The sequence below is a fragment of the Enhydra lutris genome, unplaced genomic scaffold (genome assembly GCF_002288905.1).
Source record: "Enhydra lutris kenyoni isolate GAN:26980312 unplaced genomic scaffold, ASM228890v2 scaffoldscaffold85, whole genome shotgun sequence".
In the NCBI taxonomy this organism is placed as follows: domain Eukaryota; kingdom Metazoa; phylum Chordata; class Mammalia; order Carnivora; family Mustelidae; genus Enhydra; species Enhydra lutris.
This window is the reverse complement of record NW_019154169.1, coordinates 8,362,324-8,390,095: the sequence shown is the minus strand read 5'-3', so window position 1 is coordinate 8,390,095 and position 27,772 is coordinate 8,362,324. Positions and strand designations below refer to the sequence as shown.

Below are 27,772 nucleotides of genomic sequence, written 5' to 3'. Positions count from 1 at the left end.
CGCTTTTGATTGGTCACTTCTCAGGCCTCTCCTCTTTCTGATTGGATGCTTTTTACCGAGTCCCTTAATGGCGGCTGGGAGATATGACGCAAATTCTGGACCGCTCCGCCAGGGGGCACTGGCGGACGTCCGCAAGCGCGGCTTGAAAAGCCAAAACTAGGATCCCAAGTGCAAACGCCTGGGGAGATAAATGGAGAGATGCTGCAATTTGAGTGGCTCTCGGATTCAGGGCTGGGAAGAAACTAGGAGGGATGGGGACTGTGGGAAGCTATCCCAGTCATAAGAAATGCTGCCTCGATGTTGCCAGATTTTCAGATTTTGCTCAAGTGAAGCTGAAAATCTACAATTCCATAAGTATCTCTGCTTCCATATATTAGCAACTAATTCAATATTTTTTAATGGTTGCACAAGCCCAGCATATCACATATTCTGGCCTGTGGGAGTCCTGAGTTTGTGATAGTATGGGTCTTTGATAGCAAGTGTTCTATTAATGGGATCTGATTTACTTAACCCCTAGAGTGCCACGGTGTGAATGGGTATAAATAGTAGCACCGGTCTCATAGAGGTGTGAGGAGGGTGTGAGTTAATATAGACGTAGAGCTTTAGGACAGGGCCTGACACCTAGTAAGTGTTATGGAATTGCTAGCACAGCCTCCGAGCAGGAGTGTGAGCTAGGTACACTTGTCCCTGGTTTCTATCAAACCCCCAGCACCTAGCTATTTAGTAAGTGCTCAGAAAATAATTGTTAGAAATCCATGGATCTCCACACTCTCTAAATTAAAAACAGGCCTGAGGTGATCTCAGGAACTCAAACTTAAAGAATATTAGATTCTTAACCAAGCCTAGGTTTGGAGGTACAATAGAGGAGGAAGTTTTTGCCCTGGAGATGTTCACGCTTGGAGGACTAGAGAGGGGGAGAGACTCACTCGGGAAAGCTCGATAAGAGATAGAAGCAAATATTGCCACTGGGATGGAAGGTGCTGTGTTCCGGTTTGGACCTGTCAGGTGGGACCCGCCATGTGGCCTCCTGGAAGAGGACATGCAGTGGCAGGGGGAGGGGAGAGTGGAAATTTAAGTTTGGTGCTAGGGGCTGTGAGGCCCAAGCCAGGGTCCTGCAGGGTTCAGGGGAGGTGGGTAATATGTAGAGTACATAACATTATTCATCCACTCATTCCTTCAACAACTGTCCTTGGATGCTGACCCAGCCAGAGCTTGTGATCACGCACCTCCCAGTCTCATAGGTGATAAGAAACAGGGGTTGTTAATTTGTCCATTCCTGTGCCAGGCCCCATGCTGCTTTATCTGCATAACGTAATTCGGTCCCTACAACTACTCTGAAGTAAATTCACTTGGTATCCCCAGGTCACACAGAAGGAAGGCAGGGGGAAGCCAAGCTCCCACCACCAAGTAAGCAGCTAAGGAGGGTTGAAGGTCAACTATCTCATTCACCCTGTTTTTCTCCTAAAAGCCTCTCATGTGATTCCTTTTCTGTATACTCTTGTATTCTTGTGCTACTCACTGTGGGCCATCTCTTGTCTGCTTTTCCTACCCAGGCTTTTCCTACCCAGTGAGCTTGGGGAGGGCAAGAAGCAGGTCTCTTTTGTTCATTGAGTTATTGCCTTCTCCAGGAAGCCTTCACTCACCACCTCAGTCTAAGGCAGTCACCTCCTCTGGGCCCTCACATCCTGTTGTGCCTCCCCAATGCATCCCACCCTGGCTACTTTGCCACAGCTTCCCAGGCTAGACCATTGGGGCTGTCACTCTCTGGTCAGTGGTCTGTCTCCCGGCTGGACTAGGGGCTGAGGCTCTCTCGGTCCCTGCTCTTTCCCACCACCGCCCAGACCAGAGCCGGGTACAGAAATATCAGTGAATATTTGTTTGCGGTATAGATAAATGAGTTTCCAGGTTGCTATCATTGTCCTACGGTACTGATGAGGATATAGAGTTCCAGGTAATTTGGGTGATTTGCCCAAATACTATCACTAGTGAGAAATTATAAGCAGGGAATTGAATCTGGGCAGCACAAGCCTGTGCTCTTATCTAAATCCCTGAAATGCCTAGGGTCTGAAAACCGGCTTTCCACGAGGTTTGATATCTTCCGTCTTTTTCCCGTAGACTTGTTTTCCTTCCAGAAAGCTGTCGGAGCTTTGGGCAGCGGGGAGGAGAACAGGCAGGAGGGTGGGAGTAAGGGGAGTGGGAAGAAGGGAGAGGCCGGTTGGAGAACTAGGGCTGGGGCTGATTTGGAGGATAGAAAGTCCTGAGGGGTTTCTCTAGACCCATAGGGGGCAGGCGGAGTCGGCTGCCGGAGGTGCGGGGGCGGAGAGAGGGTGGGGATCGGCCCCGCGGGGGGCGATGCGGTAGCTGCAGCGGCGGCCGCAGGAGTTTCCCACAATGCAGCGCGGCGCGCTGTCCCCGGTGCTGATGCTCAGCGCTGCCCCGGAGCCTCCGCCGCGCCCGCCTCCCGCCCTCTCCCCGCCGGGTCCGGGCCCCCGCCATGGCTCGGCTCGTCCCAGCCCTGCCCCCGAGCCGTCGGGGGGCCTGGGCGCGGCGCTCGACAGCAGCCTGCGGGCCGCCGTGGCGTTCAAGGCGGAGGGCCAGCGCTGCTACCGAGAGAAGAAGTTCCGGGAAGCCATTGGCAAGTATCACCGGGCACTGCTGCAGCTGAAGGCGGCTCAGGGGGCCCGCCCTGGAGGCCTGCCCGCCCCCGCCCCCGGACCCGCCAGCAGCCCGGGGCCAGCCCGCCTCAGCGAGGAGCAGCGGCGCCTGGTGGAGAATACGGAGGTGGAATGTTATGACTCTCTCACGGGTATGGGGCCGTCGGGGGGGCGCAGAGGGTGCATACGGAGAGGGTTGGGGAGTGAGGGGCAATCGTGAAGCCTTGGGTGGGGGGCTGGAGGCTGGAAGGGCCCAGACCTGGGGTCTGTGAAGGGAGACCCCAGAGCTTATCAAGGAGAGGGGTTGGGGGTGTTGGAGAACACAGGGATAGAAGGGCTGAGATGCAAGAAATGGGCTTTGGGCTGTTACCTGCGAACCTCAGATGAGAAAATCTTACCCGGGATTAGCGATTCAACGCCCCATCCCTCACCTGAGATATCCTTTAGTCCTCTCCCCTGCAGAAACTTCCCAGCTAATCGCCCGCGAGCGCTTGTCTGTGTTTTCGCGCCCTCTAGCGGCCGCGCAGATTGACTCTACCCTGATTGGTCAGAAGATCGGCGGCCCCAGTGGCCTGAGCAATCCCTAACCCAGGGCTCAGCCTCCGTAAAGGGCTGGGCGGCTCCTAGCAGTCAGGTGAGGTCTGGGGGTGCCGCCAGGCTCTGCGAGCACCGGCCCCGGTGTCCCCGCAGCCTGCCTGCTGCAGTCGGAGCTGGTGAACTATGAGCGGGTGCGCGAGTACTGTCTCAAGGTCCTGGAGAAGCAGCAGGGCAACTTCAAGGCCACCTACCGCGCCGGCATTGCCTTCTACCACCTGGGCGACTATGCACGCGCGCTGCGCTACCTGCAGGAGGCCCGCAGCCGGGAGCCCACAGGTGAGGGCCGGACCAAGCAAGGAAAGGGGCTAGAGCAGAGAAAACAAGGAAACACGAGGGAGGATCAGGGCAGAGCTGCTTCAAGGAAGGGCTCTGCCTCCTCCCCAGGATCTACCTCTCCATCCACCCACTCCTTACACTCGGGCACTCACCTGCCATTCATTCACCCCTCCTCGCCCCCCTCAATGTTCCCCTGGCATTCACCCAACCCCCTCCCATCTATTCATTGACTCATCTATGCCTCCCACTCACCTACTCAGCCACTCCCTACTCAGTCACCCCTATCTCCACCCACCCCCCATTCTCATTCATCCACTCCCTACTCACTCACCCCTCCAACCCCCCCCCACCCCCCATTCTCATTCATCCACTCACTAACCCATTCACACACCCACCTAATCATTCCCCTCTTCACCCACCCGCTGCTGGTGGAGCACTTGCTGGGAGGCAGACCCCAGGGCGGACAAGGCTAAGAAATTCTAAGGGGTGGGGTCGGGTGGGGGAGGCTTGGCAGAGCTGGAGGCTTGTTGCTTGCTCTCTAAGACATCATAGTCGGGGGGGGGGGTGTTGGGGACAGGGGACAGACACAGCATCAGTCTTGTGTTGAGAGCCAGCGACAGGGGAGCAGAACGGGTACAGGTCCCAGCCAGGGCTGTGGGAGCAGAGGCAGCATGAGTTTTCCCGGTGAGAGGTTTAGAGGGAACAGACATCTCGCAGATGTTCTTGGGAGGGTGGGCAGAAGTATGACAGCAGCGTCTGAGCAGAGGCATTCTGGCGGTGAGCACAGCAAAAGCTAAAGTGTGGAGGTGTGAAAGGCCCCCGTTCCGCTTGTTGTGGCTGGGGCTTCTGGAGGACTCTGGCAAGAGCGGCTGTGCGGGGGAGCCGCTGTGGGCTGGGCAAGGTGAGGTGTGAGTGGCCGCGGTGTGGATGCCACCGGCTGTCCCTGGACACCCAGGTAACGCCATGCCCACCTCCCCCACAGACACCAATGTCCTCCGCTACATCCAGCTGACTCAGCTGAAGATGAACCGTTGCAGCCTCCAGCGGGAAGACAGTGGGGCCGGGGCCGGGACTCGGGATGTCGTTGGCTAAGGCCAACCGAGGGGGGTTGCTTTCCCTCCCCCCACTCCCACCTCACCGTGTAACTTCCCCTGACTCGTGTGTTTGCTGGTAAAGCACTTGTCACTGGTGACCGTAACCTCTTTGTGTGGTGTTCTTGTGGGGATCAGGGGGAGACCGTACCTGGGCTTCCCCCTCTGGATCTTGGAAACCCAGAGGCTCAGGGAGGAAATGTGGGATAGGGGGTGGGGGTGCCCTCCTGGGGATGACCCAGGATCAGGGCCTGGGCTGGGGAAAGACAGAACCAAGAGCGGTAGGGGGCAGGGGTTACCTTTAATGCTGCATTTTGTGCCGAATCCCTATGATGCCCTGTCCCTGAGTATCCCTGCCCGCCCTCCCCCCAACTGCAGGGTGGGCACAGGGCCCCACCCTCTGGGGTACAAAGGAATAAATTAAGTGACCCCCACACCCCTTCCCCAATAAATAGAGCGAGTATCCTGCCCAGGGCCTCCCCCGCCTTGTGGCACAGCAGGCCGCGGCAGGGCCTGGGGTGCTACATTCATGGCTGCCCAGGCGGGCGGTGGAGGGCGGGCGTCAGCGGGAGCCATGGGCCCCACACAGGGGCACGGTGCTGTCCTGGCTCTGCCCCTCCATGTCCATGTCAAGCAGCGTGGGCTGCATGCCAGGGAGTCCGGGGCTCTCTGGGGTGTCCGGCCTGCTAGGAGGCGAGATGCCGAGTGTCCGGCCAAAGGAGACCAGTTTCCAGGGGTCCAGGCGGGGGCGGCTGGCAGCTGGCCGGGGTCTTGGGGCGAAGGTCAGGGTGGTAGGGCGGCCAGGGAACTCAGGGGGCCGGCGGTGGGTCGGGAACAAGGTCTGGGGGTCGGGCAGGCGGGGGAAGTCCAGGGGGTCTCGAGGGCCTGGTAAGAGAGGATCAGATGAGGTCAATGGGGTGGGCCACAGGGTGGCACTGAAAAGCCAGGACCTTTACAGGAGAAGTGGAATTTCTGACTTTTTTTGGGAAATACCCGCTGATGTTTGGCCCGCTCTCCAGCTGGGGCAAGACCTTGGCCTCGGCCCCCAGCACCCCTAAGTGCTCACTCATCTGGGAGCGACTCTGAGCATCTTCCTTAAGCTGTCACAGCCTGTTCCCCTGTCACCCCTCTAGATAAAGCACTCCCCCCCAATTCCTCTCTGAAGTGCGGGGTGCGGGCACACAGCCCAGCAGAGAGACCTGAGGCACAGTACTGTCTCCGAGGGGCGGGACAGCAGCTCCCTCCCTGCCCAGTGCCTGGCAGTAGGTATAGCCCATTACTATGCTGATCATCTTTGGCCTTGTTCATAAATGCACAGGGAACAGCGTCTGGCACAGCAGACTCCCCATAGCTGTTGCTGTCGCCAGGAATGTCACCCGCCTGGCCCCTGGAAGCACTTCCGTTTGCCACCTCTCCTGCATCCCGGGGCTCGACCGCCCAGCAGTGAGGACCGTGGGGACACAGACCCTAGCATTGAGGGGGTCACCGCTGGGCTGGGACCTTGGACCTTGGGGGAGGGTGGGGAGGGGGGTGGCTTTCTGCACCCTGGCTGCCGGGCGCCTCACTCACCAGGGCGGGGAGCCGCGGGCTCAGGCGCCCCCCCGCTGCCCCAGCGCACCGTCCGACGGCGTCCGCCGGTGCCCGCGGCTCACTGCGCGCGCGGCCGTGACGTGGGTGGGCGTGAGCGACTGGCGGGGGTCTTTCTTGAAGCTCTCCAGCTCCAGGTCCACTAGGGGGTTGGTGCTGGGCGGGGAGGGGGGCAGGGAGGGCGCGGCCGGCGCGGCCTCGTCGCTGTCGGAGCGCAGCAGCGAACGCGTGGAGTTGCAGTCAGACACGGACGACAGCGACACCAGGGTGGCCGAGGGCGCCAGGCCCGGGCCGGGGGCCGCGTCGTCGCGGCGGCCGGGCGAGCGCCCGGGCGGGCTGAGGCCCCGCGGGAAGCGGCCGGCGCGGGGGAAGAGGCCGTCCAGCCAGCGCCGCTGCTCCTCGCAGTCCGCCGCGCGCGCCTCGCCCACGTCTGCGCCCAGACCCACGGCGCCCAGCAGCGTGGCGCAGCCCAGCAGGGCCAGCTCGCAGCGCCGCCGGCCGCCGTGGCCCGGCCGGGAGAGGGGCGCGGGCGCCCCCGGGGAGGGCTCGGCCGGCAGGGGCACGGTGAGGTAGGACGGGGTGGTGTAGGGGGAGGGGGGCACGCTGTTGTCTCCGTCCGCCTCCGCGAACTCCTCTGCAACCGGGAGAGGGCCCGTCACTCGCCTCCCGGGGCTGGCCGCCCCCCACCCACCCCGCTGTCCCCACGGTGCCCGGGGGGACTCGGTGGCAAGGGGGCAGCCCCAAAAGACCCTCAGGGCAGCGCGGCCACCAAGTTCCACCAATCATGGTTCTGGACTCTTTCCCGCCCCAGAGCCCCATGCCCCAGGGAATGAGCCTGCAACCAGCGGCTGTTCCAGGACCTTTCCAGGAATGTTGCCGACCCACAGGTCCAGTGCCGCGGCTCCCTCCCGGTAAGCCCCCAAACCCCCAAGCCCGCAAGCCCCCAAGCCGGAGGAGAGGTCACCTCTTCCTCTTGGGTTATGTTTCCCTCCGGATGCCCCTCCCTCTCCATTTTAAAGGCACCCTCACCCTCTTACCCATCTCATTGAGGCTGGCGAAGCCTGGGGCGATCGGTGTATGTTTGGGGGATTTGCCTAGGTTGGGGGCGCTTGATGACCACTGTTTGCTTCCTTCCCCCAGGGCCTTCAGCCTGCAGGGAGCACCAGAGATGGGGGGAGGGAGTCAGAGTGCAGGCCTGCTGGCTGTGGGGGAGGGGGCCTGGGGGCCAGGGGCAGGGCCAGCGGTGGGCTGTCAGCCGCAAGTACCTCTCCTCCCCTCCAGCCCGCTCCTTCTGCAGGGTGGAGCTGGGTCCCCAGGTCCGGCCCTTCTTCTTGCCTCCAACCAGTTCTTCCTTCTTTGGGGGCCCGCTGCGGCCCCATGTCCCACTGCCACCACCGCTGCTGCCACTGCTGCTGCCACCACCGTCCACAGGAGTCACTGGTCAAGAGAAGCCTCTGGGTTACGGGGTCTTGGACAGTCTCTGCCCACTGTGCTCCCCGCCTCACTCTCAGATCCACCCTCCACCAGCAAGTCCAAGGGACCTTGGATTCTAACTCCAAGCATGACCCTTCCCTTGTTTGTTTCCACCCCCTCCACCCCCAGCCTTGGCCCTTGCTGGTCCCTCTGGCAGGGACATACTTCCTTCGGATCCTGGCCCTCCTCTCTCCTTCTCACCCCGCAGGTCCCTGCTCAAACCCCAGCTCCTTACACGGGCCTTCCTGATGTAAAACAGCCATTTTGCTCTTTTATTCCCTTCCCTGCTCTCCTTTACAGCACTTATCGCTACAGGAAATTGTCCCCCTAACTGACTTGTTGGCTTGTTTATTCTGTCTCTCCAATGAGAATCAGGGAGGGGACCCTGCCTGTCTTGTCCCTGTTGTTCCTGTTCCTCCGGCTCAATGCAAGGTATGTGTGCAGAGAAAGTTTGTTGATGACAGATGGGTCAGGGCCTGGGGGAGATACTCACAGCGAATGGCCCTCAGCCGGGGAATGATGCTGGGGCTCGCTGGGGGGCTGGCCCCGTCGGATCCTTTCCGCTTGTCCAGGGTTGGAGAGGCCTGGACTGTGATCTTATGCTCGAAGCCTGCGAAAAGAAAGAGACTTTCCTGAGCAAGCGGCTCCATGGGTAGCCAAAGAGAAGGTCTCTTTGTAGGATAGAAGAAGTGCTGGAATGGGAACCCCACTGGTTTGCATTCCCAAACTGCCCAAGTTACCTGGAGGCCAAGGATGGGGAGAGGGTGCCCACTTTGGGGCCTCCTGCACCTCTGGGGTAAAGGGCAGCCTTCTAATCATGACGAGCCCACCAGAGACCTCTGGCACATGCCGGAGGTTGAGAGGAAGGATCCTAATTGGGTCCCTAATTAACTAAGGATTGACTATGAATCTAGGCCTAATTGTCCAACGTGGTGGCCATTAGCCACATGTGGCCACGGAGCACTTGCCGTGTGGGATGGCCGCTGAGGAACTGGAGAGTTTACACTTCATCTGTGTGGTTGCAGTGGATTTAAACTTAAACTTAGAAATGGATACTCAGTTTGGTTATTGAAAACCTTGAAGTACGTTTGGAACAACTTGGGTATTGTGAATCGTGTGTGTGTGTGTGTGTGTCTACTTTCCCAACTGCAAATTTCATGAAATCTAAACGCAGATCAAGTATTTTTTGATGCAAATTTAGTGCCTGGACCGAGTCAGATGCACTGTAACTTGTATGCTGGGTTTCAAAGATTGAGTATGAATAAAGAAGGTAAAATCCCTAACAACGTTTCTTGTGTTGGTTACATGGGACACCATAACATTTTGGATCTATATATTGGGCTAAATAAAATACATTGTTAAATTCAATGCCACCTATTTCTTTTTCCAGCTTTTAAGGCGGCCAGGAGGAGATTTAAAACTTAGCTGTGTGGCTTGCATTAGGTTTTGTTGGCCAGTGCTGTTCTGAGCACTGCACTATGGCTTCTAATATCCCAGAGACAGAGTCGAGCAGACTTTACAGGGCTTATGGAGGTGAGCACTGTAAGGGTCCCTAGGAAGCAGCCTTTGGGAAAACAAGAGCCCAAACCTGAACTTGAAATTGATTAAGCCATGTGAAACAAAAGGGCTGAAGGTCAGCAATTTCACATGGTTTAATACCACTTTATCAGAAATGCAGGGGAAGGAGGGGTGTGTTATGCGATGCCAGGGGGATCCAGGGGGCTGTAAGCGGCAACATCCGCTCCCATTGTGGGAGAAGCCATGGATAAATGATGTTCCTCAACAAATTTCTGGCAAGCCAGAAAAAGCAGGAGACTGAAAGATAATTAAAAACAACAACAACAAAAAACTAAACTAAACTAAAACTAAAAAAAAAAAAAAATTAAAACAAACGAACAAAACAGATGGGAGAGGAAACAACGAAGAGAAGTAGAGGAATGAATACCTCGAAGGTCATAATAGAGGTTACTCTTGGTGGAGATGGGGGTGGCTGGGGATTGGTGTTCGGAAGGGGCGTGAGGGCACTCGGGGTGGCTGGAGGTTCTCTCTGCCTTCATGGGGCGGGGACCTATATGTGCTCCCGAAGCTGTACTGTTTTCTGGTCTTTTTCCACATGCGTGATATAGTTAGCAAGAAAAAAAAGTTTACAAACTAAAAGGAAGATGAAAAGCCCTTGTTAGGCCTGGTCCCGGCAGCCTCCGGGGCGCGGGGCGGGGGGCGGTACCGGAGGGCAGGCTGATGTGGCTGCCGCCTTCCCGCAGCTTGAGGAGGCGGCTGCGCTTGAAGTTGCCCTTGCGTTTGCGGACCCGCGGCTTCTCCTGGCTCAGCTGGCACATGAGCAGGTGCAGCTCCCGCTCCACGATGTCCATCTCGCGCTCCGCCAGCTCCTGCTCCCGCCGCCGCAGCTGCTCCTCCTGGAAGCGCTGCTCCTGAGCGGCGCGCAGCAGCTCCTCCTCCCGACTCCGGAGCTCCTGGGGAGGAGACAGGCGGCTGGGGACGAGGGGGCATACCTATCTGCCCCCTAGCCCCGTACCCACCTCTCCCCCCACCCCCCCGCCCCGGGGATGCACCCGCGGCTGCTGTGGTCAGGGCATAGCACGAGCACGACCAGTGATGGGGCAACTCACTCTTTACCAGCCCTGTCAGGAGATGAGACTGTTTTAGCACAAAGAAAGGGGTGGCTTTATTTTTTCCCCCTTTGATTTTTAATTTTTTGGCTCCTCAATTTGGAAAACTTCAAACATCCAAAAAAGGCAAAGTAGTGCACCAATGTACTGTTCACCACTGGAGGTCAGCCACTGTTCATACTTTGCAAAGCTGCCTTCATGTCACATCTCCCTTGCCTCCCCCGTCCTTCCCATTCTGGCTGTTGGGTTTCAGAACCCCATAGATCAGGCAGTATCACTTGTAAGAATGTCAGTGCCTGGTGCCTTTTCTTATTATCCAAAGAAGCCCCCCTTGGCTCTGGATGGACCCAAAAACTGCAGCTCAGGGGAGGGGCCTCTGCCCCACCGAAGGCCCCAGAATGCAGGCTCTCGCTTCATTCCACCCACTCTGTCCCCTGCCTTCACCTTCTCTTTGGTCCGGAGGTCATCGAACATATGCTGAATTTCCAGCTTCCAGTCTTCCTGCAGCGAGTGGAAGGACTCCAGTGGCATCTGGAACAGGGCTGACTGTTCGATGACTTCAAGCCGCTTCAAGATGCTCCCGAAATCTGGCCGCCCGTGGGGGTCTGGGTCCCAGCATTCTGGGGTGGGGGTGGGGAGGACAGCGGTGGGAGGGGAGATGTCAGTGGTCGTGCTCTGGGGCATCACCTTGCTCCATAGAAGGCAGGACTTCAGGGGACTGTGGACCAACAACTTCCACGGAGCCGAGGGGAAGGAAGGCAGAGCCAAATTCCGGGCAACATTTCACTCAGTGAAACTCTGGGAGAGAAACCTGGGGACCCGCTCCCTCATGTGTGGCAGAATCAAGGATCAGGGAGGAATCCTGGGGCCAGTGAATGCTAACAGCTGGCCTGAGGAGCCGTGGGCCTGGCCAGAACAGGAGTCTGGGGGCCATGGAAGCAGTCTGTGGTCTGATGGTTGCGGCCCCTTCTCCCTCATTCCTGGGCCCACTGGGATGGATGGGTGTGAAGGGGTGAGGGCTGGCCCGAGGGCCCCTGCCACCCGAGCTGAGCCTATCTCCACAGGGCCCTGGCTCACCCTCCAGGAGGCGGGCAAAGGGCTCGGGGCACGTGGAGGGGATGGGCAGCGTCAGCTTGTTCATAGCCACGCCATACGCCACGGCCAAGGCGTCGATTTCACGGTAGGGGACCTCACCCGTCAGCAGCTCCCAGAGCAGCACCCCGAAGCTGCAGGTGGGGAAGAGGGAGGGGTGATGCTGCAGCCCACCCGAATCCTCACCTACACCCCAGCCCTGCCTCTGGTCCCCTGGGGGGCCTCCCTCACCCCAGCAACTCCCAGTGAGGCCACAAGAACATGATTGACCTCTGCCGGCCTGATCTCAAATAGATGTTATGGGGTTGGCTCTCTCTGATGTCTTGCCTTTGCTCTCTCTCCCCTCACCCCTATCTGAAAACCTTCAGTGTGTCCCCTGTGCCCATGGAGCAAAGGCACTTTTCTTAGCCCTGACCTCTGATGACTCCTGTAGCCCCTGCCTCTAAGTGCTCTTGCCCCTGCACCAACCCCAGCACCAGCTGCGGTCACGTCAAACAAGTTGAAACAGCCCTGTTCTTCCTACCCTCTGGCTTCGCACATGCTGTTCCCTTTGTCGAGGACATCCTTCCCTTTGCGTAACTGTCCTTTAAGTCAGAATTCAGGTACCCTCTCTACCAGGAAGCCTTCCTTGATTCCACAGCCTCCAAAGCTAGGTTAGAGGCCCCTCCTCTATGTTCCCACAAGACCCCTCAGCACTTACCTCTAAAAACAAGTTAACACTATTTAACATGTATAAAGCACTTACTCCAGGCCAGCACCGTGCTAGGCGCTCTCAGTAATCCTCACAACAGCCCTGTAAGGCAGAAGGTATGGGTATGACCCCCGTTTTATCTGGCGAGCAGGCGCAGGCTCAGAGAGGCTAAGTTGTCTGCCTAAAGGTCACACAGCCAGTAAGTGGACAGGTCTCAGGCCTGCTTGAGGCCCATGGCAGTGTCCTTAATGGATATGCAACACCGGGGCGTGCACCCCTCTGCTGGTCCCCTGCGGGTCCCCCTGCTCTGGGAAACTGAGCTCTCTCAGGAGCCTAATGACCATCTCATGCAGCGCCCGGCATGCAGAAGGTCCCCGGGCTCCCCCACATCCACGCGTGTGTTCACTCCACATAGAAACACATCCGCTCTGCGCCAGACATTGTTCTAGGCCCCGGAGCAAGAGGGACACCATGTCTCCTCTCCTCCAGTGGGCAGCCTCCCTTCTCATGGCCTGCACTGGGACTCTGAGTGGGGCGTATCCTGTCTGAAATCATTTTCCATCCTCCTTTGTAGCTAAGGGAGCCTCTGTGGCGACGGCCCCGGACAGTGGGATGGAGGAGGCTATGTCCGCTGCAACTAACTTCCGGGAAGAGTCCTTAGAGAGAAGGGGTGTCTTTTCTGCTTTTGGCCTTCCTACTGGCTGTAATGTGGTCCTAAAAGCTAGAGCCCAAGCAGTCACTTTGGATGTTGGATAATGAAGCGAGCTTGGGAACAGAGGCCACTCGAGGTGGAGGAAAACAGCAGCGGCGTGAACCCCGCACCTCTCCCGCATCGCTGGAAACCCGTTGGGATGTTTGGACTGTCATGACGACCAGGGAGCGCGATGACGTCTGGGGGCCAGGAACCATGTATGCCTGGTGTCCTGAAAAGTACAGGTGGGACCACACAAGGAAGAATGACCTTGCCTGATGTCAGTGACACCCCTGTTGAGGAACCCCCTGATCTAGGATCCCGAATTCCTGTTGCTGGGGGCCCCACAGAGGCCCTGGGCTTTACATGCAAGCAGAAGCTTCCATTTGTTGCGTTTGGGGTTTTCTGCTCAGAGATCTGGCTCTGTTAAATGTTCGGCACCACAGATGAATGCTTCAACATAAAGCCTCTCAGAGCCTTCTCCGAAGGGCTGCACTGCTCTCACGGAGACCTCCTGTCTGATTTGTCTGCCCCAAAGCCATGACTTTGCTGCTTGGTCCATCTGGAGCCTCAGCTGGGGACTGACCTGGGTTGGGCTCCCTCCCAGGAGGAGGCCAGGGGTTGAAGAGGTCCAGCTGCCACCAACCAGCCTCGCTGGTGAGGGCAACAGCCTCCTCACTGGCGCCCTCCCCCACTACTCCTGTCCCCCACAATCCTGTCCTCATCCTCCAGCCCAGGGAGCCTTGCAACACTCAGCCAGACCATGCCATTCACTAAGGCCACTCTCGGCTTTCGCCCGCACTTAGAATAAAGCCCAGTGCCTGGTCCCTCGTCCCGCTCTCTCCTCTGTCATTTCCTACCACCTCTCTCCTTGTCTGCTCTGCTCCAGCCGCGTGGGCCTCATAGTTGTATCTGGAATGGACCAAGCTTGTTCTCACGCTGGTGTCTCCTTTGTGGGCCCCGTCACCATTGCCTGGGAAGCTTCTTCCCCCAAACTGCACAGGGCTGGCTCCCTCGTGTCTGCCCGAACTCAGTTCAAGTCTTGCTTCCCAGCAAAGCCTTCCCCAAAGTCATCTCCGGCTTTTCGATCTGCCCCTGGCTCTTGATACTGTCTGCTGCTTTGTCCTGGGGGTTAGCTCACTGTCTTTTGAAATTATTTTAGGACTTTTTAAACTCAAAACCAGCTGTTTTCCCAGCTTTTTTGTGTGTTTATTTACTTATTTACTATCCCCATGGCCAGGAAATGTGTCTACTTTTATTTCCTGCCGTATCCCTAGCACCCAGAGTAGACAGACGGATGGACGGCTGGGTGGATGGGTGGATGGACGGATGCCTCCAAAGGCCTCAGTTCCCTGCTGACAAGTGGGGTGGCATGCTAGATGGTGTCTGAGGACCCTGGTGCTGACACCTTATCTCTAGATCTTTGGAATTTTCCACTCGAATCCGAGTCCTCAGCTGCCACCTGACCGCACAGAGCAGACGTCCGCTTTGGTGTCTGCCAGCCTGACCTTGCCAGCGGGCCCCTTGGCCAGGCCCGGATCCTCGCTTCGGTGGGAGACCACCCCTCCCACTCTGTCACACCCCCCCGCCCCTGCTCCCCCATTGCCAGGACTCCCCCGCCGCCCCCATCAGCACCTCCAGACGTCACTGCTTTTGGAGAAGAGGGAGAGACGGATAACCTCTGGAGCCATCCAGGCGTAAGTCCCCGCAGCGCTCATTTTGGTGGTCTTGTGCCACTCGCGGGCGAGGCCGAAGTCTGTGATCTTGAGCACCGTGTCTGTGAGGTTGTGGTTCTCGATGGCCTCCAGGATAAGGACTGGGGGGTGGGGAGGAAGAAAGGCGGGTCACCCCACAGCTTCTGGGCTGCAGACCTGAGTGTCCTGGCCCCTGCCTCAACTGGAGTCCCCGACTTGTTCTCTCCCTCACCTTGAGCTGTCCATCCCCCTCCCCGCAGTGTCTCCTTTCCTGGTCTGGAATATCGTGGACCCTTCCCCGCAGTCCAATCCCTGCCCCAGGCTCCCATGAATGCGGAGGGGGCTTCTCCTGGGCCCACTACCCTCCTCACTTCAACCTGGGCTCTGGGGAGCTCATCGCAAGGTCTGTAGCCAATGCCTTGGTTCTCCTTGGTCTAGGCCTTGAATTCCCAGCCAGCCCAGAGGCGGGAACTACAGGCCATGAGCAGAAGGAATGAATGTGGTTCTGTCTTTGTTACCCCCTGTGGCAAACTGCATGGGCGGGGGGGCATTCTACTTCCTTCTGCAGCATCACAGTCCTGGCCATGTGATTGTGCCTTCCTCTCCCCCGGGAAAGAGGCAGAGCGCATTTCCCCCTCCTTGACTTCCGGGTTGTTAGCCACGTGACTTATTTTGGTCAACAGGATGAGGCTGAAGTGACAGAATGCCAGGTCCTAGTCTAGGCCTTGAGAGGCCTCACCTGTCTGCCTGCCCTCTCAGCTTCTGCCATCACCGCGAGACCATGCTCTGCTCGGCTAGCCTGCTGGTCCAGAGTGCACGGGAGCTACCTGGAGTCAAGGCTCTCCGGCTGAGCTCAGCCTACAGCTTACCCTCTGGCAGGCGTGCATGTGTGAGCAGCAATGAATGACATCAAGTTTTAAGACACTGAGTCTTGGGGGTGGCTTGTTTCATAGCATTAGGGTGACAAAAATCAGACAGACATATCCCCCAAGCATATTGAGTGGTTCCAGCTTGCTGCCTGGGATGGTTCCTAACGATTATAATCACGGCTGGTTTTATCAGCAGTCCGTTATATGGTATGCACTGTGCTAAGCCCTTCACATGAATTAACTAGAAAGCAGCCCATTTTATCGACTAGGCTCAGAGAGATGAAGTCTCCTGGCCAAGATCATACAGCTAGGAAACTGTGCAGCAAAGACGTGATCGAGATCTGTCCCGAGAGCCCAATCTCTTATCTGCTATGATGTTCTACCAGCTTCTACCAAACGGAGGCCCCAAAGCGTACAGGGTCCTGCCTCGGTTTGAATCCCGCTCTGCCGCTCACTAGCAGATCCTTGTTAATGTATTCTTCTTAACGCTAAAATTTCTCCTCTGTTAAATGGAGATAACGGTAATATTTACTCTAGAGGGTTGTAGGAAGGATTTAGGGCCTGAAGCAACAGTACGTCCTTACAAAATCCTGGCTATTGTTATTAGTGTGCGACGTCACCGTAATTGATCCTTAGTCCTCCACCTGGATCTTTGATCCTTTCTGGCTACATCTCCCGTCATCAAAGCCCAGAGGCCTCCCTCAACTCTCTGGCATGTGACTCCATCCCTCTCTTCTTGGTCCCCACCTCTCCTATTTGTGGGGTGACCCTGTGACAGAGGGAACTCCCTCCCATCTGCGTCACCCCTGCATAAAAACCCTCTAATGGCTTCCACGGCATTGACTAAAATACCCCAAATCCTCAGCATGGCCCCCAGGGTCATCCTGATCTGGGCCCTGCCTACACTTCTGACCTCATCTTCTAATTCTGCCTCATTCCTCTTCTTCCAGCCCCTCTGGTCTCCTCGCTGTTTTCTCCAACAAGGCATGTTCATTCCCACCTTGGGACCTTGGGTTGTCTTTGCTCAGGCCTCCACTCCAGGACTGCCTCCCCTGCCTATCTGACTCCAAGAGCTCCTTCTGCCTCATCTGTGATCTACTTTATTTCCTTCAGAGCCCCTGATACTCTCTGGAAACTGTCATCTATCTCTCTACCTACCCATTTAAATAACCATCATCTACTTCTATTTACTGGCCCCTAACTTCCATATGGGGAAATCTTGCCTGGTTCACTTCTGTAATCCCGGAGCTTACGATAGGGCCCATATACTTAATTCTGCTTATGAATTACTGGTTGAATGAACCAGTGTATGTGCGACACCAGGAGAGGGGCTCCTTTGGGAAAGAGGAATGGAGGAAGCCGGGCTATGAAGTCCCATGACCTGTCCCAGCCACAGACCTGTCCCACTGACTGAGCCTACAGAGCCCCAACAATCCTATGTCCAGTAGCAATGGCTGCAGGAAACCTGGCGGCACAGGTGTGTGTCCTTACACTCCACCTTTAGGCTGTTGAATCAGCAGGGGTGAGGAAGGGCCAAGAGCACGGTCAGCCTTCAAGAGGACACGCTGCCCATCCTGCCTCCACTTGCCCAGCATATCAGAGCATCAGGGAAGGCAGGAGCCATCTGTGTGTCTCTTGCTCCATTCCCCAGCCCTGGCACAGCGCTTGGCACCCCTCGAGCTCCTGGCACCTCTGTTTGTGCCCAAATGCGAGGCCTAGAAGGTAAGGAACACACATCCTTCTGCTGCAGGGGCTTTGCTGTTGCGGAGCGGGTTGGGGAGGGCAGAGCGACAAAATTGTAAAAAAAACAAAAAACAACAAAAAAAAACCCCGCAAGATGAATTCAAACAAATGTCAAGGTGCGGAATTGGCAGAAATCAGAAGTAGATGAGATGCAGGGGTCCAAAGGTGAGGGCAAAGGGGAACCCGTCACATTTCAGGTGAGGCACACTCTGGCCTCATTCACTGCTGAGCCCTTTCCTTAGCGCATGACTTGGCCCAACAAACACCAGATGAGAAAAGAAAGAATGAATCCATCAGTGTGGAAGGAAAGGGAGTGAGGTGAGGCAGAGGAAGGATGGGAGGAGCCAGGAAGGTAGGCTTTCCCCTGCTGTATACTTAGGACCCCGGGCAGGGTGTGGCTCGGGAAGTACTGGGGAATGAATGAAATCTTTAGTTTGTGAGGACCACAAGTGTGGAAACCACTGGGAAGAGGTGCTCAATTAACATGTGCTAACATCATGAGAAGCTCCTGGACCTAAGTGGGGGTCCTGGGGAGCCTTCCCTTCTGCCTGGCCCCAGTTCCCATTCAACCAACCAAGCAACTTCTGAGAGCCTGGGATAAGCCCGGAAGCCTGGAAGCTTTTACATAAGGCACATCCCGCTTCCTCCTCCCTCACCTCCACTTGGCCTCCGCTAGCTGGGGTAGAGGCCTGGGAGGACTCCAGGAAATGGTTCTCAAGTGGGGGTGGCTTTATCCTCCCCCCACCCCCAGGGGACGTTTGGCAATGTCTGGAGACAAGTTTCGGTTATCATAACTGGGGATGGGGAATGCTCAGGGCATCTGGTGGGCAGAGGCCCATGAGCCTGCTAAAGAGACCCCGACACACAGGGCAGCCTGCTCGGATCCTCTGGCCCCAAAGGTAAATAGTGCCGAGGCTGAGAAACCCTGACTCCAGGCTAGGCTCTTTCTATCCCCGCCCTGCAGACTCTGGCATCGGGGCTGGAGAGCGAATGCCATGAGGGCGGCCACTGCATCGGTGCTGTTTGATGCCAGGAGGGCAGGGCCAGTCACATTAACAAAGTGACTGTGACTCTGTAGTCTGGGGTACAGGTGGCCCCTTGACCTTTCTGAGCCTCCTTTTCCTCCCTTAATGGGCGAGGCCTGCCTCACTTGGCCGGGAAGGTATACTCCTGCCCCTTCTCACCCTAGGCAGTGTCTTCTGGTGTCCCCATTTCCCACCACCTACAATTGACCTCACAAGATTCTGTAGAAGCAAGTTTTGGGGGGAGGACACCACTTACTGTTGATGGACTTGAGGTCCCGGTGGATGATGGGCACAGGGGCATCATTGTGTAGGTAGTTCATGCCCCGGGCCACCTGCACAGCCCAGTTGACCAGCACGTGAGGGGGCACCCGGCGGCCTGCCAGCACCCTGCTCAGTGCGCCCCCCCCTGGCATACTCCATCACCAGGCAGAGGTGTGGGGGGCTGAGGCAGGCACCTCGGAGGGCAATGATGTTGGGGTGCTTCAGGGCTCCGAAGAGCCGGGCCTCCTGGCGCACCTGCTCTGCTGTCACTGCCGGGTCCCGCTCAGGGTCCAGCCGGGCGGCCTTGACAGCCACCTCCTCGCCGCGCCACAGGGCCCGGTAGACCTTGCCAAAGCCCCCTACACCGATGATCTCCTCTAGCTGCAGCTCGTGGAAAGGGATCTCCTGGGGCAGCTGGAGGCCCGCGGGCGCGGCGGGGGCGCCGGGGGCTACGTAGTTGCTGGGGAAAACGCCCACACGGCCGCTGGGTAGCTGCCCGGTCCACCAGCCCTCGTCGCCCGACACCGCACAGTCCTGGGAAAGCACCTGGACGCGGTCGCCCCTCCGCAGGGTCAGCTCCTCATCGCCCGCCGCCTCGTAGTCGAACACCGCGGTCCAGACGGGCCCCGTGGGGGTCGTGCCCCACTCCTTGGCCGTCCCCCCCCTCCTCCTCCTCCATGGGGGAGGGGCCGGGGGCTGCGGGAGGCCGCTTCACACTGGCTGCCCGCGGGATGCAGAGGGGGGGCCCCGGTGGCCAGGATGGGGGGCAGTCCCTGCGGGTTTTAGGGGGCTCCTGGTGGCCATGGCCGGGGGGAGGGCCTCCGCAGGAGCAACAAAAAGCCTCCTTAAAAGGGCAGGGTCGTCCCCTCTGATTTAGCTGCCCAAGCGGGGCGGGGTGCGGGAAGGGCGGCGGGTTCACCTGTCCCCCCCAAATGTCAGGGCGCTAAGAGGGCCTGGCCGCGCGGCTCCCGAATTCCTGCCGGGGCCCGCCGGTGGTGGACGAGGGTGAGGGAAGCAGGCAGCCCCCTTCCCCGCGCCTCTCACCCCGCGCAGCTCCACCGGCGGCCCCCGGCTCCGCATCCCGGGCCACGACTGCCGGGCGGGGTGGGGGTGGCTGGGCCCGGGGGGGCGCCTGCCCCGCGATGGGGTGGCGCGCCCCTCGGCCTTCTCACGCGCGGGGCGGCGGGTCAGCCCCCATCCTCAGCACCGGCCTCCCGGTCGGCCCCAGCCCTGCCCCCGCCCGCGCCGCTTCCCGGGGCCGCCGGCGGTGCCTGAGTGACGTGCTCGCCGCCGCCGCCGCGGTGCCGCCTGGGAGTTGTAGTCTCTGCCCGGGCGGCCTCTAGGTTGTCCCCTAGCCCCCAGAGCCCCGCTGCCAACCTCGGGCCACAGTGGGGACCCCGGGGGGCCGAAGGAATCCTCCCGGGGAGATAAGCCTGGCCTCGGACCCTGGGACCCCTTGGGCCGGACGCCTGGAGGAGGGAAGGAGGAGGGGGCCAAGCGCTCCTCACAGACCCTGCGGGTCCGCGGCTCAAGGTGGGATTGACGGCGGCTGACTGGCTTCGCAAAGCGAAATACAGAAGCTGCCTGAGTGGTGGTTACTGCCTCCAGCCTCTAACGCGGCTAGGACAAGGTCCTCTTTGCTGGCCGGCCCCTCGGGGTCCCGACCCGAGGTGCACGTCGGGAAATGTAGTCCGTTCTCGGACCCGCGCGACAGGAGGCGGCCCCAAACACTGGAAGCGTGTTGGTGGCTCTTGCAAGCTAGGGGGTCCGGCTGATGGAGAGGCCTCAGCGGGGAAGACCCGGCAGGCAGGACGTGTTTACTGTCCGTGGGGGAAATCACAGCCATGTCTTTTCCCACCAGTTCTGGGTTCTTCCGCCTCAGCAGTCAAACCTCATACCCTCGAGAATTCCCCGCCTCCCAGAATAGGAACTTCAATTTATTGGGGCTTAACGCGCCTCTTGTGCTAAGTGCTTTGCACGCGGGGAGCATCATTAAATTCTTGCAGAGACCCCATTTTACAGATGACGTGTTAAGAAGCAGAGTCTCTTGTCCGAGGTCACAGAGGTGTAAATGGCAAAGTGGGAATCAGAGGCAGATTTTTTTTTTTTTTTTTTTTTTTTTATTTGACAGACAGATCACAAGTAGGCAGGGAGGCAGGCTCCCTGCTGAGCAGAGAGCCCGATGCGGGACTCGATCCCAGGACCCTGAGATCATGACCTGAGCCTAAGGCAGAGGCTTTAACCACTGAGCCACCCAGGCGCCCCAGAGGCAGATTTTTAAATTAAACATGATTCTTCAAACACACTGCCTTCCCATTTAAAGAGTGAGGAAACTGAGTCCTGCAGAGGTTCAGTGACTGGCTCAAGATCTGTAAGCTTGTAAGCGGCAAAATTCTGGGCCTTTTCCCGTGGTTTTTCCTGGGTGGCCCGGAGGTCTGGAGGTAGGAGAGAAGAGAGGAACTCTGATGGGCTGTGGTTCCCAAGGTCCAGAGAACTACCCCCCAACCTTCACCCTCCCTCCCCAACTTAGGACCTATCAAGAATGCTTGTTAGGGGCGCCTGGGTGGCTCAGTGGGTTGAGCCTCTGCCTTCGGCTCAGGTCATGGTCTCCAGGTCCTGGGATCGAGCCCCACATCGGGCTCTCTGCTTGGCGGGGAGCCTGCTTCCTCCTCTCTCTCTCTGCCTGCCTCTCTGCCTACTTGTGATCTCTGTCTGTTAAATAAATAAAATCTTAAAAAAAAAAAAAAAGAATGCTTGTTAGAAGACAGAGTCCCCACCTTATTCTGAGTACAGGTGATTTTGCCGTAACTGATATACGCGTTCCTGAAAAAAATTGGAGTTCTACAAAACAGTGCGCTATAAATAACAAGGCTTTATAGGAAAAATAGAACTAGGAACAGATTGTTCAAAACATACGCAACTTTATAATCAGAGAGCTACGAAACCAATAAGACATACCAATGAGAAACCAGTAGAAATACTAGCACAGTTAAATTTCCACAGACATTCGCACTTAGGAGCTCCTTCAGTCCCTTCTTTGCAGTCTTTAAAGGCTGGGGCTTGTGCTTCCTTCTCGGAGATGCTGGTCTGGAGGTAATAATTTCTAATGGAGACCATTTCCATCAAAATTAAAAATCTGATTGAAGGTGTTGTCTCCCATTAATCTGTCATTTTGATATGAGAGAATATCATTGTAGTTTCTTCATCTGCATTCACAGCTTGGCCACATACCATAACACTGCAGCAAGCATTATGGTCTTTAAACCACCAAAAGGAGCCTCTGTGTATCTAAAGGAAGAGCCTTCTGCAGATTTGCCGCTTTTTGTGTGTAAAGATCCTCTTTGATCACTAGGCTTCCTCTTTTAACTGTGAGAACGCTTGCCCCTGATTGCTTCAAAATATTAACTTCTGGGAGAAAATTGCCCATTAACCAACATGCTTGTGTTATGCTGACATTGTTACTCTGTTTCCCTTGTGGGTTGATTCAAATCAGAGAGAGGCAGGTGGGCGGCAGAACAGGTGGTTTCCAAGTAGCTGTCTAGACTTGGGTGAGGAAGGGGAGCCTGCTTGATTCTAAGCCTGGGGGGTCCTGCAGGGGAATGGGGAGTGAGATGGACCTTGTCAATGCCATAACAAATGCCTTGGATTTTCATTGAGCTTGTAATGAATAAGTTACTAATTTGGGGAGAATTTATGATTTGTGATATTGAGTCTTCCATCTTGGACACAGGTATAATTTTCTCCTGGGATATCTTACGCGTGCGTTCTCTGGTTCACTCCCTGGGACTTTACTGTTTTTACTTATTTATTTATGACTTGGATTTTTTTCTTCTTATCAGTTACGGCTATCGTGCTTTTATTGCTAATGTTGTATCTGGCTACGTTATTGAACTCGCTCTTACTTGTTTTAATTCTCCATACTCTCCTGGCTAGATGATCCCCTCGAGGTAACAAAATGACAGCTTAATATTTCCACCTTTATAACTCTTTGCTCTCCCCTTCCCCTTTGGCTAGGAATTCCAATGCAATGTTACCTATAGTGGTGATAATGAACAATCCTTATCCTGTGCCAGGCTTTTTTTTTTTTTTTTATATTTTTATTTTTTTAAAAGATTTTTATTTATTTATTTGCCAGAGAGAGAGAGAGAGAGAGAGATCACAAGTAGGCAGAGAGACAGGCAGAGAGTGGCGGGGAAGCAGTCTCCCTGCAGAGCAGAGAGCCCAATGTGGGGCTCTATCCCAGGACCCTGGGATCATGACCTGAGCCCAAGGCAGAGGCTTAACTAATGCATTGAGCCACCCAGGCGCCCCATTGTGCCAGACTTTTAATACTATTTCCTTTAGGGTTGTTTTGCGTTTGTTTTCAGAATGGAATTGGCCCGTGGTTTTCTTTCTTGCCCTGTCCTTGCCCAGTTTTGACAGTAGGGAAATGCTAGCCCTGTTCTACGATTTGGGGGAACCATCTACCTTATTCTGCAATCTGGAACGGTTGTGGTTCAGTGGAGTTATCTGCTCTTTCAGCATTTGACTGAAAGGTCATCCATGCATGGTACCTTTCTGGTAGTTCTTTGTCATTTCAACTTCTGTGGGTGTTGGTTTATTTTATTATTTATTCATTACTTTCTCCTGGAGTAAATTTTTGTAATTTATATTTGCCTACAGCAATCTCTGTTTTATCTAGGATTTCAGATTCATTTATACATGTTATTTTTTATACTTTATCCATGTTATTTTTTATGACTTATTTGCATCTGAAGTTGTATTTCCTTTGGTTTTCCTGGTACTTATTTGTTCCTTCTCTTCTTTTTCTGCAAAGTTGTCCAAAATTTTATAGTTTTATCAGTGTTAAAAAAACAAACCAGATTTTGTTTACTGATAATCTCTCCTACTTATTTTTGGGGAGGGATTTTATTTTATTTATTTCTGCTTTGTTGATTCATTCTCCACATTTCTCCCCCGCATTTAGTTATTCTGTGTACGCCAGGTCTTTTTTTTTTTTTAAGATTTTATTTATTTATTTGACAGAGAGAGAGATCACAAGTAAGCAGAGAGGCAGGAGGGGGGTGGGGGGGGGGCAGGCGGGGGGGGGGGGGGGAGCGGGGAAGCAGGCTCCCTGCTGAGCAGAGAGCCCGATGCGGGGCTCAATCCCAGGACCCTGAGATCATGACCCTCATGACCTGATTCGAAGGCAGAGGCTTAAACCAGTGAGCCACCCAGGCCTCCTCCAGGTTTTGATATGTGGTACTGATGAAGTTCTAGAACATAGGTGAGGTTTGGTGGGGTGAGGTCCGGAGCCGATGACCAAGAAAGAATTCTTGAGACATCTTTGGTGCAAAATGGTGGTTTATTAAAGCACAGGGACAGGACCCGTGGGCAGAAAGAGCTGCTGCCCTGCTATCCTGAGGAGTCGCTGATTATATACACGGGAGTTGGGTAGGTGAGGAAAAAGGGGGTGTTAAGAAGGGCTGTCACGGTAAAGAAGACTGGCAGGATACTGGAGCTCTGGTTATTGTCAAGCCAAGGCTGTTCTTCCCTCTAACGAGGCACTAACATGAAGACAATTGGGAGTTTCCTGGTGGAATGTCACATTCCTCCTCTCAAACATCTTTGTCAGTGAGTTTTAGGTTTAGAAGAAATTTAACTTTATTTACATTTCCTTCTGCCTCAGCCTCCTTCAGTTTTATGGAGGGGAGGGTGACATTAGGGCTTGAGAAACTGAGTTACTTGTGCCTGGAAGTTGGGCTATTGATAAGGTAGCTTCTTTGTTGTGAATCCCTAGGACATTTGTAGACCAAAGGAGACTCCTGTCTTGCAGGATTGTGATCTCTGCAAGTTAACTATTTGTTTTTCTTTTAGGGCAGCCAGGGGTGCTTGAGGAATGTCACACATATTACCAAGGGGAGCGGGTGGAGAGGGGGTGCAAGGTGCCAGCTTTTGCTTTGTTCTCAGCCAGACTTCTGCTCCTTCATCAGTACCGTTTTTTGTCATTCAGTTCCCCAAAAATGTAATGTCGATTAACCCCCAAATTACTTAGAAATGTATTTTTGACTATCTGTGTACCTGGATTTTTCCTTGATCATCTTTTTGAAATTGATTGCTGGTTTTATTCAATGAACATGTTCTAAATGATACAAATTCTTAGGAGTGTGTTGAGATTTCCCTTTGGACATAGTATGTGGTTTTTTGTTTTGTTTTGGAAGTGTTCTCTATGGCGGTTTTTAAAAAAAAATTTAAAAAGATTTTATTTATTTGTTTGACAGAGGGAGACACAGCGAGAGAGGGAACACAAGCAGGGGAAGTGGGAGAGGGAGAAGCAGGCTTCCCGTTGAGCAGGGAGCCAGATGCGGGACTCGATTCCGGGACCCTGAGATCATGACCTGAGCCGAAGGCAGACGCTTAACGACTGAGCCACCCAGGTGCCCCCTGTCTGTTTTTAAAGGATGTGCATTCTGATTGTTGGGATCAGAGATCTGACCATTCGGGTTTATTAATTCTCTACATCTTATCTGCTACACCCTTACCTTTTTTCCTGTTTGATTTGTTGCCTTCTGGAAGGTATAATAAACTCTCCCACTTTTAGTGAGGATATGTCCATTTCTCCATTTAGCTGTATCAGTTTTTGCTTTATATATTTTGAAGTTATGTTGTTGGTGAATGAGGATTTATGATACTAACATGATATCAGTGAATTATTCCTTTCATCATTATAAAATATCCTTTGTTGTCTTTCCTTATGATTTTTGCTTGTATTGCTTCCTTTTCTTTCTTTTTTTTTAAAAAGACTTTATTTATTTGACACAGAGAAAGAGAGAGACAGCAAGAGAGGGAACACAAGCAGGGGGAGTGGGAGAGGAAGAAGCAGGCTTCCCGCTGAGCAGATAGCCCAATTCGGGGCTTGATCCCAGGTCTCTGGGATCATGACCTGTGCCGAAGGCAGACGTTTAACGACTGAGCCACCCAGGTGCCCCTAACAATTTTCTTTTTTTTAATCTATGAAGGAGACCATGTGACTTTCCTACTTTATTCCATAATATAGTGCATTACATTGTTAACTTTCCAATGTTTACTAAAACCTACTCAATGCCATTTTATTTTCAGTACATTATTTGTATTTGCTTATCTAATATCTAGGAATTGTATATGCATTTATTTATTTTTTTTAATTTTTAAAAAAGATTTTATTTATTTACTTGACACACAGAGAGAGAGAGATCACAAGTAGGCAGAGAGGCAGGCAGAGAAAGGGAGAAGCAGACTCCCCACTGAGCAGGGAGCCCGATGTGGGGCTTGATCCCAGGACCCTAAGACTGTGACCCAAGCCGAAGGCAGAGGCTTTAACCCACTGAGCCACCCAGGCGCCCCTGCATTTATTTTTTTTTTTAAGATTTTATTTATTTATTTGACAGACGGATCACAAGTGGCAGAGAAGCAGGCAGAGAGAGAGAGGAGGAAGAAGGCTCCCCGCTGAGCGGAGAGCCAGACGTGGGACTTGATTCCAGGACCCCGGGATTATGACCTGAGCCGAAGGCAGAGGCTTTGACCCACTGAGCCACCCAGGCGCCCCTGTATATGCATTTAGAAAGTGAAACGGACCTCTAATATTCTTTTCCCAGATTGTCCTTATTCGGTTGAGGAATCAAGGATACAACAGCTTCACAAAATGAATTTCTTTCCTCCCCCAGGCCCCGGTAATAATTTGTATATGGTAGGTGTTATTTGTTCTTTGAAAGTTTGGTAGAACCCTCCTGGTAAACATTCTGGGGATTCTTTTTTTTTTTTTTTTTTTTTTAAAGATTTTATTTATTTATTTGACAGAGAGAGATCAGAAGTAGACAGAGAGGCAGGCAGAGAGAGAGAGAGAGAGAGAGGGAAGCAGGCTCCCTGCCGAGCAGAGAGCCCAACGCGGGACTCGATCCCAGGACCCTGAGATCATGACCCGAGCCGAAGGCAGCGGCTTAACCCACTGAGCCACCCAGGCGCCCTGGGGATTCTTTTGATTAAAGTTTCCAGTTCTTTCATGTTGTTGGTCTATCCAAAAGTTACTGTTTCTTCTTGTTTCAGTATTGGTATTTTCTCTTTTTATAGGAATCCATCCATCTTGTCAACATTTTAAAATGTATTGGTTTAGGGGTCCTGACTATCTCAGTCAGTTAAGTGTCTGACTCTTGATTTTGGCTTAGGTCATGATCTCAGGATTGTGAAATCAAGCTCTGCATTGGGCTCCACACTGAGTGTGAAGCCTGCTTAAGATTCTCTCTCTCCCTCTGCCCTTCCCTGCCCCCACTAGTGCATTCTCTCTTAAAAAAAATGCACTGGTGGGGCGCCTGGGTGGCTCAGTGGGTTAAAGCCTCTGCCTTCGGCTCAGGTCATGATCCCAGGGTCCTGGAATCGAGCCCCGTATCGGGCTCTCTGCTCAGCGGGGAGCCTGCTTCCTCCTCTCTCTCTCTGTCTGCCTCTCTGCCTACTTGTGATCTTTGCCTGTCATATAAATAAACAAAATCTTTAAAAAAAATGCACTGGTTAATAGAGTTAGAATTTTTATTTTATTATTCTAAAAATATTTATATCTGTAGTTCTTTCTTCCTTTTCACTAAGAATTACATTTTTATTTGGCATCTCTCCATCAGCTTTGCCTGAAGCATTTCAAATAGACAACATTTGTGGTTTTTTTAAAAAGATTTTATTTATTTATTTGACAGAGAGAGAGAGATCACAAGTAGGCAGAGAGACAGGCAGAGAGAGAGGAAGGGAAGCAGGCTCCCCGCCGAGCAGAGAGCCCAATGCCGGGCTCAATCCCAGGGCCCTGAGATCAGAGGCTTTAACCCACTGAGCCACCCAGGCGCCTCTCATATATAATTTCTTAAGCTAAGCCTTTCTTCACTTGTTTTCAGTCTTCTTTGATAAAAATGTTGAAAGCTAGAATTACCCCTCAGACACTGCTTTTGGTCATGCTTTTGTTGCCATCCAGTTATAAAGATTTCTTTCCTTAATGTTTTATTTTTTAAACTCGAGAGTTATTTATATTATATTAAGTTTGGGGGGCATTTATAGTTTTGCTTTTTAGGGCCGTCCACACTAGAGTTTGGACTGAGGTATAACAAAGAAAGCCCAGAACAGAATGCCTCTGAGACATTTATTTCACAAAAAGCCCCAGATCTGGTAGGTGGCCACACCCCCAGAGGTCATAGTTCCCGCCTTTCATATTGCTCTGCTCTGAACATTATCCTGACTCACATGGGTGAAGCCATCCCCCTGCCACCACATTCACATCCTAGCGTGTGAGAAGACAGAACTTGGAAGTATGGAGCCACTAGCTTCCTTTTAAGGGCATGACCCAGAAGACGCCCACCTTCCTTCCGCTCCTATCCAGTTGGCCAGGATGTAGTCTTATGGCTCCAGAA

The 27,772-nt window shown here is 54.3% G+C and overlaps 2 protein-coding genes across 2 annotated transcripts; one reads left to right on the top strand and one right to left on the bottom strand.

Annotated features, from left to right (window-relative positions):
* The first annotated feature begins 2,391 nt into the window (after positions 1-2,391).
* On the top strand, positions 2,392-4,709 carry LOC111161577 (tetratricopeptide repeat domain 9B). The gene is made up of 3 exons (XM_022525321.1): positions 2,392-2,806; positions 3,345-3,527; positions 4,510-4,709. The coding sequence occupies exons 1-3, from the start codon at positions 2,392-2,394 to the stop codon at positions 4,617-4,619; spliced, it is 708 nt and encodes a 235-aa protein (XP_022381029.1). The 3' UTR covers positions 4,620-4,709.
* A 197-nt stretch (positions 4,710-4,906) lies between these two features.
* On the bottom strand, positions 4,907-19,451 carry LOC111161402 (mitogen-activated protein kinase kinase kinase 10). Its single transcript, XM_022525018.1, is given in 13 exon segments — positions 4,907-5,503; positions 6,188-6,218; positions 6,220-6,839; positions 7,243-7,355; positions 7,471-7,642; positions 8,172-8,288; positions 9,903-10,149; positions 10,750-10,925; positions 11,383-11,531; positions 14,415-14,595; positions 18,367-18,514; positions 18,516-19,067; positions 19,416-19,451. Coding segments are annotated over 13 exon segments (2,865 nt in total). The 3' UTR covers positions 4,907-5,180.
* Between the last annotated feature and the right edge of the window lie 8,321 nt (positions 19,452-27,772).

Excerpts from the sequence above, each read along its gene's own strand:
- LOC111161577 (XM_022525321.1), top strand. The coding sequence starts at position 2,392 with ATGCAGCGCGGCGCGCTGTCCCCGGTGCTGATGCTCAGCGCTGCCCCG. Across the intron at positions 2,807-3,344 it reads ATGTTATGACTCTCTCACGG|CCTGCCTGCTGCAGTCGGAG; the intron begins GTATGGGGCCGT and ends GTGTCCCCGCAG. Across the intron at positions 3,528-4,509 it reads CCGCAGCCGGGAGCCCACAG|ACACCAATGTCCTCCGCTAC; the intron begins GTGAGGGCCGGA and ends CCTCCCCCACAG.